The sequence below is a fragment of the Citrus clementina genome, unplaced genomic scaffold, assembly GCF_000493195.1.
Source record: "Citrus clementina cultivar Clemenules unplaced genomic scaffold, Citrus_clementina_v1.0 scaffold_2, whole genome shotgun sequence".
Classification (NCBI taxonomy): Eukaryota; Viridiplantae; Streptophyta; class Magnoliopsida; order Sapindales; family Rutaceae; genus Citrus; species Citrus x clementina.
In genome coordinates, this window is record NW_006262688.1 from 1,381,206 (window position 1) to 1,391,108 (window position 9,903).

Consider the following 9,903-nt stretch of genomic DNA (forward strand, 5'->3'; position numbering starts at 1 on the left):
CTCTTAAGGAATGCACAACACCACCCGATCATATGTTTCATGCAGAGGGATAATAACCATTAAGTTGAGATTTTAGTGTTTCAGCTCTTTAGGTGTTAAAAGTTGAGAAATCAATTCATAAGTAAGATAAGCATGATCAATTTCATCATTCTACATCAAGTAATCTTCAAAACTTTAGTTCTAACCCCTTACAAGAAAACGACAAGCACTAACACAATTTTTCATTTATTTTTCTTCAAATAGAATGAAAAGGTCAACTGGGTGCTTAATCAAATTTTCTGATCTTGAACAATAAAGTTCATATAAATATAAAACAGCTGCCTGAAAACAGAAATAAAAAGAAAATTATGACAGATGCCATCACTTCATCTCCTTGCCATTTATTTTTAAAATATGAACTCTTAAGAAGAGGCATGTTAAACAATGACTTCATTATTTCAAAAGAATCCCAACAAAATTTTAAAAAAGAAAAGGTTTCACGTAATGAATACAGTGACAGGTTTAAAATTGCAGAAAAAACGATAAGAATCTAAATAGTAACTCCATGTTGTCAACTGGAAAATGCACTGTGTTAGAAGGGGGGGAGGAAACACTTTTTTTTTTGGTGGGGGGGGGGGGGGGCGCGCAAAAGAACACAAACTAGCATGCAGAAGAGAAAAAAGGGAAACACCAGCACGAAAAGGGTAATTACTCATGTAAAGTTGAGATAAAAAATCACCTTCTAGATTCCACAAGAAGCGCATGCTGTTCTGCACTCCTATCTGAACTTATATCTAGTTCATGGGCTGTATAGCTGAATATAGCAAGAAAATAAAATCTATGAATTGAGTAAAATATGTAGGTTCGAAAGCATTGAAGAATGCTAAAATTATAAAAAAAAATGAAGTGCACTTGAAATTACTGATAGTAATAAAGATTTTAGAGCTGAACCTTTAAACAATCTCACTCAATGACAATAACTAATTTGTTTATCATATCATCATGTTTTGCTCACTAACACATAAGCCAAGTGCAATAGTCCCCCAGCACATACCTGGAAGGAAGAACTGCCTGTGGAACAAAAGGAGTGTATGCTGTTTCCCTTTCAGCAGCAAGCCTTTGAGCCTTCTGAAACTCTTTTAAAACTGCTTGAAAATCTTTGGCTAGTTTAGCATCTGCAATCTTCTTGTCGGCCTGCAGTTATGAAGAACCATTAAATGTCAACTTAAGGCAGCAAGGAAAGAAAAAAAGGAAAGAAAACAAATCTAGAGGCCAAGTACGCACTCAAATGTTTATTTAAATTATAGCAAGCGACAAGTTTTAAGGAGAATCTATTAGGTGTAATTTGGAAATGAGTTATATCAGGTTATGCATAAGCAAACAAAACAAAATTACTTTTTAAAACCACACTCCTGAAATTATCTTATCTGAACGACAACACTAATCCAATTTTAATTTCAGAGCCAGTAGGGAGGGTTTCAAACATCACTTCAGCCTCCACAGATTATGGAATTTTTATTTGGACACCCCAAAACTAACAGGTCATGTCAATTAGGTAAGAATAACAAGAAAGAAAAAATTAGTATTAAAATAACAATCATCAAAATATTTGATTCAAGCATTAGATTGAAACTAATCCTCCCCAACATTATCATTTTGAGACATGATTTTAAAGTTATCTTAACCTCTAAAACGGAAATTGCTGTTTGGCATTTCAGAACTAAAAGTGGTTAAGCTATTGAATGATCTAAGTTGAAAGTCAAAACTTAATGAAAAAGAAAAACTAATATAAAAGAGCCCCTTGCAAAATCTCCTTGAAGCTAATAATTGATTAAAATATAACATTGTAAAAACACCATAAGTTTTCCTAGCATAAATCTAAACATACAACAGGGGAGACGAACAGACATCACATGAAAGCAATAGATAGAGACTTCATAGTATCTATAAACAACTAAATAGTGAGTTGAAAAGTTTTCTTACACTAACTTGAGCATGATGATCTGTTTCACTAGCTTGTTTAAGTTTAGCTGAAGTATCCTTCACCAATTGCCCGATATGTAGCCTTGTCTTGTGTCTGCCAAATACAAACCAATTTTAGGATAGGATCCAAGATAAAACGCAACTGTGCAACAATACACTGTTGAAATCAATGATAAAAGGGGGGAGAGAGAGAATAGTAGAGAAGAAAAGCAAGAAGTCAAATACAAGACATATAGCATGAGGATAACCTCATTCCAACTACAATTGCAAGTGCAAGATAACCCTATCAGGATTGCAGAAACCATAATCCACTAATCAGATACTTAACTCTACGGATAAATTCAGGTATTTATACATTTACGGTTGTAAAAACCCTTGATATTCGCAAAGTCCAACCTTAGAAGATAAACATGGCCAAGATACCTCTCATTATTTAATTAGTAATTAAGGAAAACATGCAAAGACATTGTTGATACTAGCTTTTGCTTCTTAACAACACTTAAGTTTTGGTGGTGGCTCCTTACAGCACTGCTCATTCTACTCAAAAATGATATAATCTCACCATTGATGATGGACAACAGAAAATTGATCCTTTAAACAACCTTTTTAAGGGAAAAATATGATTGTGCAAGTAGCTTGTAGCCAAATCTACAACCAAGAAAATTATTGTATGACTTAAATGGACCAAAGATAGAATCATTGAGACAACAAGGAAGTAATCAGCAGGTCATTGCTTATATAGACTTGATAGCTTAAAGCAACCATGTTTTGGTGGTCCAGAACCCTACACTGATGTTACTCACTGGGATAAAATCAAAACATGTAAACAAGATTGCTAAAATATCTAGAATCTATAACCATTACTAACTATCGGCTTCAGAGTGGTATATGCTTATTCCATATAATTGAATACTTCCATGATCACAAACTAGTCACCCCAAATTAGCCCACTATCGGTTCATAGTTTTTATAGAATCCATAATTGAACTTAGCAACATAAGGAACTAAATTCTTTTGTGTCTTAATTCATTTACTACTTAAATCATCATCAATCACTGGCAGTTATAAGGATTAAGAAAAGCACCACGGGTTAGTTTATTGAACATTTCAAGGGCATCTTTCTTTCCTTTTATTGTTCTGATAAGCAAAAATTAATATAACTGTGATAGAAAAGCATAATCTTTCATTCTCATAAGAAACAATGCAATTTAAAAAAAGTCAACCCATAATACCTCAAAATTCAAGCAAAAAAGAAAAAGAAACGACCGTGGAAAATTACATAATTCAACAGAATATAAATTTAGAATCAAAAGGCATAGCAACAAGACTCACATCTTCTCGCGAAGCTCGGGCGTATCCTTGGGAGTCCCAAGCGTATTAACGAGTCTTTGAAACGTGGAGACGGCGGTATTGATCTGGAAGATTCCAGAAGCAACGGCCTGCGTTGAGTCTTGCTTTCCATTCACCAAATTTCTCCTCAACGAACTCACCGGCCGCCCCGCCTCCAGATCTTGAAAGCTCATTTTCTCCAAAGCCGATTGATATTTGGTGTGATTGGACAAAAGGATAGCTGAGAGCCCAACGGGAATACAAGAGAACTCCGCGAGAATTATGGGAAAGGAGAAATGAAGAAAAAAGGAAACGCTGATGATGATGTAATGTATATTTTTTATTTTTTTGTTTTATATGGTTGGTTTGAAGGGGCGGATTATTGTGTAGCCGGCACGTTGGTGTGGACCCTAGGGGACGTGGACGGTGGGCATTGGTCAGGACTGGAAACTGTTGGTTTGAGTTCGCAATGGTCATTAGTGGTGTTTAATTAATTGTGATCAAATTGTTCACAATTCACTTATTTATTTATATTTTTTTAAAATACATATTATTTTAGTTTATTTTATTTGAAGTTATATTATCTTGTGCCTGTACATTTCCGTCTGCACAATGACGTCGTTTAAATGCGATAGGAAAAAAGACTTAAAAACCCATCACCATCATTTTATAATACAAATCTAGAAAAAAAAATCTTAAATCAGAAAAAAAAAATGTCAACTTGTTGACCACAATGGATTTCTTCACAGACCACATCACCGCCCTCCACCGGCCACCACCATCATCAGAAAACTAGCATGTGCAAGAAAGCGGGCACGCAAAGGAAGGGGTGTGTTTGGAAGAAATGGAGGAACTTGCGGTGGTTCTAATTAGAGAGAGGGTGGAGTGGTGATGTTTTGGGAGAGAAAGTAAAGGCGCAAAAATTGAAAAATTGTAAGTATAGTCGAAAATGAAATCAAATAGGAAGTTGGTGCCATGACAATTGAGAAGAACAAAGATTGATTCGTCAATGTAGAATTGGATTTTGATTAAAAAGTCAATGTACAATCCATGCCCTTTCCTTTTCATTAACGTACAATCTATGCCTTTTGATTATAAGATATTGATTGTACATTCGTCAATGTAGAATTGGATTTTGATTAAAATTTTGATTAAAATCAAAAGGCATAGATATTGATTCAAAAGGGGGGAAGCATCGTAGATTGAATTGTCATATTAAATTGGATTTGATTAATTATATATTTATATTTGATTTTGATAGAATTATAAGTGTAGTTATATTTAATATCTATTTTATTTAAAATAAAATAGATTTTAATTTTTTTAAATTTTAATTTTTTATATTTAATATCTATTTTATTTATATTTAGCATCTTCAATGTAGTCTACAATAGTCATGAAAAATTAAGAGTTGTTGATGGCAAAGTGTGCAGATCATACACTTTATATTTCATAGGTAAAAAAATTGAATAAATTTAATTTTTAATAATATTTTTAATAATGTAATAATCTTAAAGTAGACAATTGATAATTTTCTTATAATTAAAAAAATCAACTTTTCCAATTATAATTTTATTATATTGTATGTTTTGTGCATTGTGCATTTGTATTATATATTTATTTAGAGTAAAGTTGTAATTTTACATTTAAGGGTGCAAAAGTTATTTGTCCAATATTTCATTAATTCTCTTAATAGTATGCAAACAGAAGTGTACGGGTGCAAGGCAATGTAATTTTTGGTGAAAATCAACAAAAAAAAGGTATTTATACTTTTAAAAAATCATGGAAGAAAGGTAATCTATGGATAAATTTTAAAAAAATGTATGAATTTAATTTTTTATAATATTTTTAATAATGTAATAATCTTAAAGTAGACAATTGATAAATTTCTTATAAAAAAATCAACTTTTCTAATTATAATTTTATTATATTATATGTTATGTGCATTGTGAATTCGTATTACATATTTATTTAGGGTAAAATTATAATTTTACATTTAAGGGTAAAAAAGTCATTTGTCTAATGTTTCATTAATTCTCTTAACAATATGCAGACAGAAGTGGACATGTGTAAGGTAATGTAATTTTAGGTGAAAATCAACTAAAAACAAAAAGGTATGTATACTTTTTAAAAAAACACGAATAAAAGGTAGTCAGTGGATAATTATCCTTATCTCTTTAGGGCGGGTTATTTAAATTTGTTAAATTTTTTACTGTAGTTTTATTTAGATTAAAATGTTTATTTTAAAAATATAATTTGATTAATTACTTATTTGATCTTGTTTTCTTTTTCCTTTATCTCTTATCTTTATCAAAATTTATCATAATATATGATGTAAATTGTTTATCATAAAATAATAAATTATAATTTAATTTTTTAATTAAAAAAATAGGTGTTAAAAAGATATTAGTGAGTTTAAATAACCCACCTATTTTTTATTTATTTTGGCAAGTAAAAATAAAAAACATCTTAATACTTGTTTGTTTGATGGTGATGGGCCCACTTAAAGCTAATCATCTAACTTGTTATTGTGGTTGTAAATTTAAATTTTCAAATAAAAAAAATGAATTCAATAATTAAAATTTAAAGTTGGAGAAAAGTATATGTTATCATAGTTATAGTTAGAGCTAATAAAATGGGTCATTGGATAGTTAGTGCTCGTTGAATATCAAATTTAGGTTAATCTATATACAACTCATTTAATAATCATATTAAAATATTAAGATCATAACCTAAAACGTAAAATAAATAGGTGACTCAACATTGTTCATTTAATAATCAAGTAATCATGTAACCGACCACAATACAACTAAACAACTCGTTTAATACCTATATATTTAACAATATTTACATCAAAACATTGCACACTCATTTAACACAAATTACAATATTTTATGTATATATGTAAGTAATATTATAAATAGCTATTTCAAAGGTCATATTTTAATTGGTCGTGTTTTAGGAGTTTAGGTTAACACGACATGATTACCCGCTTAATAATCGTATCATTAATTGGATAAATGGGTCAAGAATACTGATAAACTAAAAAATGATTGATTACACTTAAGAATAAGAGTGTCTATGATGAGAACAAGTTGTTAAAGCTTCACAAGTTTCATTATGCATCCACGGGGGCCTGATGACAAGGGTAAGAACCAAGAAAATGAAGGAAGCATTAAATAGATTAATTGAGCACATACTCAAATTTCTGCCAAGTTCAAGACACTAATCTACTCGAATTGAATATTCAAGATGGTCAATGCGTTGTCAATGTTATTCAAGCTTCTAAATCTAATTTGGAGTGATTTACATGAAGAAAAAACAAGACCTTATCAAATTAGGAAGAAAAAAAATCAAGCACATTCTTCGTTTCTAATCTATTTTGGAAATAAGACTTTTTATTTCCTTTTTACTTTAGGATCTTTTATTTTCTTTTTATTTCAGATTATATTTAATAATAAGAAAAACTTTATTTCATTAGTAAAATTAAGCTACATAAATCCATGTAACCTTATTGGGAATTTCATATCCGAGTTTATAATAATAATGTGAGCTTTTCTCCTTGGTTCTTTTAAGAACATTCGAAACTTATCAAAGTTTCATCTTATGGTGTTCTTTCTTGACTTATAACTGACAATCTTTCTTTTTTCTTGAGTGTGGCATTAACTCTAGATTTCTTATATTATTGGTTCTTATCTTTATAGATAAAGGGTTAAGGTCTTAATTTTATAGTTGTTTTCTAATGTGAATCAGAATGATCTTTGGCAAAGGAACATTATTGAGTTTGGGTCTCATTTATCTTTATGATGTTCACATTAATTGGTATAAGAGCTTAGGTCCTAAATCAAGTTTGATCTATTTTGAACTTATTTATTTTCTTTCATTCCATATTCTTTTGTTTCTTTTTTTTTTTTTTTGAATCTGTAAACCTATCTTCTTCTGTTCTATGGCTTTTTGTTAATCCTTTAAGTTCTGTTAATTCTTCAAGTTCTATTCTTTCTCGTTCAAAACCAAAAAAAAAATTAAAAAAAAACAAAATTGTAAAAATCAATAAAATTTAAAGTATAAACTGCTCGCTAGTTCTATTTATTCTTATTTTTTGCATATGACCTAAAAAAAAGGCAATCCTAATTACATCAAAATTTATATTCTTTGTTTGTGATCTGATTTGTTGAGTTTAGATTGTTACAGATAAATTTTGATTGAGTTCGTTTAAGTTCAATAGAGAACCAAAAAGGAAAATTAAAGAGTGGAAAAAGGCAAAAAAGTGTGAGCTTATAAGAGGATAAAAGCCATATTTGAGTAAACACAAGTGTGAGTGCTATCAATCTTAAACGGAAACAGATAAGGGAGCATTCGTGAAGTTAAAAAAAGAGAGTGACTTAAAAAAGGAGAGTGAGAGTTTAAAATCAAGAGGGGTTGAAAGTAAAAAGAGAGAAAACGAAAGCGATAAAGTAAAGAAAGTTTCAGTTAGTAAAGCAAGAAAAGAAAGAAAATAAGTAAATTTATATGCAAAGGAGAGTGATATTAGAAGAGCTTTAATTTTAAAGTAGCCTATAAGTGTACTTTTATAGTAAGAGGCTTGTCTAAGCACTAATGAACTTCATCCTTCTTTATCTAGTGTTACTGTTTCTCTTTTACAAGAATTTGAAGACGTATTTCCCAAAGAAATACCAAACAATTTACTGCTAATAAAGGAGAATTCAACATCAAAGTGACTTTATACCTAAAGCATCAATTTTAAATAAGCCAACTTATAAAAGCAATCTCAAAGAAATACAAGAACTTCAAAAGTAGGTGAGTGAGCATTTGGAGTAGGGGTATGTACATGAAAGCATGAGTCCTTATACAATTCTAGTGTTGCTTATGCCTAAAACGATGGGTCATGGGGGATGTGTTTTGATTGTCGCGCCATATATAATATCATTGTAAGGTATAGACATCATTCTTAGTTTAGATGACATGCTTGATGAATTATATGATTCTTGTATTTTTACCAAAATTAATCTTAAAAGCGGATATCATTAAATTATGATGAGAGAATGTGATGAATGGAAAACTGCACTTAAACAAAATATGGCTTATATGAGTGGTTTGTAATGTCGTTTGGAATAACCAGTGCACCTAGTACTTTTATGCGGTTGATGAATTATGTTTTACATGCTTTTATTAGTAAATTTATGGTTGTATACTTTGTTGATATTCTACTTTATAGCAAAAACCTAGATGTACTTATTGAACATTTGAATCTTGTTTTTTTAATACAAAACGTGCTATTTGTTTGGAATAATCTTGTTTTAAGAAAAGAAAAATTATTTGCTAACATCAAAAAGTGTAACTTTTGCACAGTTTGTATTTGTTGATTTTGTTATTAGTGCTAAATGAATTTGACGTAGATGAAGAAAAGGTAAAGGCAATTCAAGATTGGCCAAAACCTACAAATGTGGGTAATGTTAGAAGTTTTCATGGATTCGTTAGCTTTTATAGGAAATTTGTGAAAGATTTCAGTTGCTTAGCCGCACTTTTGACTATAAAAAAGAAGGTGAGTTTTGAATTGAGTGATGAACAACAAAAGACATTTAATTTGATTAAAGAGAAATTAACTAATGCAATTATGTTTGTTTTAACTAATTTTGCTATAACTTTTGAAATTGAGTGTAATGCAAAAAAGACACCTCATTACACATTTTAGTGAAAAGCTAAGTGGGGAAGTCTTAAATTACTCTACATATGACAAAGAAAGATATGCATTAATTAAGGCTTTGGAAACTTGGCAGCATTATCTATGCCCAAAAGAGTTTATGATTTACAATGATCAATAGTCTTTGCAGCTTTTAAAAGGTGAATACAAGCTAGGCAAATGGCGTACCAAGTTGGTAGAGTTCATTGAAAATTTTCCTTATGTGATGAAGTCCTAGCAAGGTAAGAAAAACATTGTAGCTGATGCATTATCTCAAAAGGTATGCCTTACTTTCTACTTTAGATGCAAAAATATTAGGTTTTAAATACATTAAAGACTTGTATGTTGGTGATTTTGATGTTGGTTATGTATTCAATATATGTGAGAAAGTGACATTTTGTAAATTCTTTAGGTATAATGGTTTTTTGTTTGGAGAAAATGAGTTATGTGTGCCTAAATATTCATTGCGTAACTTGCTTGTTAGAGAAACTCATAGGGGTGGTTTAATGGGGCATTTTGGCAAATCTAAGAGTTTAAGCATTTTATAAAAAAAAAAACTTATTTTTTTCCTAATATGATACATGATGTAGAAATGATTTGTGATAAGTGTGTTACTTGTGGACAAGTTAAGCCCTATGATTTGTACACTCTGCTTATATGTGGTGAACCTTAGATTGACATATCTAAGAATTTTGCGTTAAGGTTACCTAGGTAAAAATGGGTAGGGGTTCTATATATTTGATCATCGATAGATTTTCTAAAATAGCACATTTTATTTCATGTCATAAAATTAATGATGCATCACATATTGTTGAGTTGTCTTTTAAAGAAATTGTGAGATTGCATGGCATGCTTAAAAGTATTGTTTTAAATAAGACGCGAAGTACATAAGTTTTTTTTGTAGGGGGGGGGGGGGGGGAGGAAGGGAACTT

General features: G+C 30.3%; 1 protein-coding gene across 2 annotated transcripts; it reads right to left on the bottom strand.

Moving 5' to 3' along the window:
- Positions 1-617: 617 nt before the first annotated feature.
- LOC18051826 (syntaxin-22) lies at positions 618-3,613 on the bottom strand. Of its 2 annotated transcripts, none has more exons than XM_024191252.1 (4): positions 3,295-3,613; positions 1,969-2,056; positions 1,034-1,173; positions 618-793 (listed from the first exon to the last, which is right to left on the bottom strand). In XM_024191252.1, the coding sequence occupies exons 1-4, from the start codon at positions 3,483-3,485 to the stop codon at positions 715-717; spliced, it is 498 nt and encodes a 165-aa protein (XP_024047020.1). In that variant the 5' UTR covers positions 3,486-3,613; the 3' UTR covers positions 618-714. The 2 variants fall into 2 exon arrangements, with proteins under 2 accessions (XP_024047020.1, XP_006445696.1); XM_006445633.2 differs by having other exon boundaries at positions 1,963-2,056.
- Between the last annotated feature and the right edge of the window lie 6,290 nt (positions 3,614-9,903).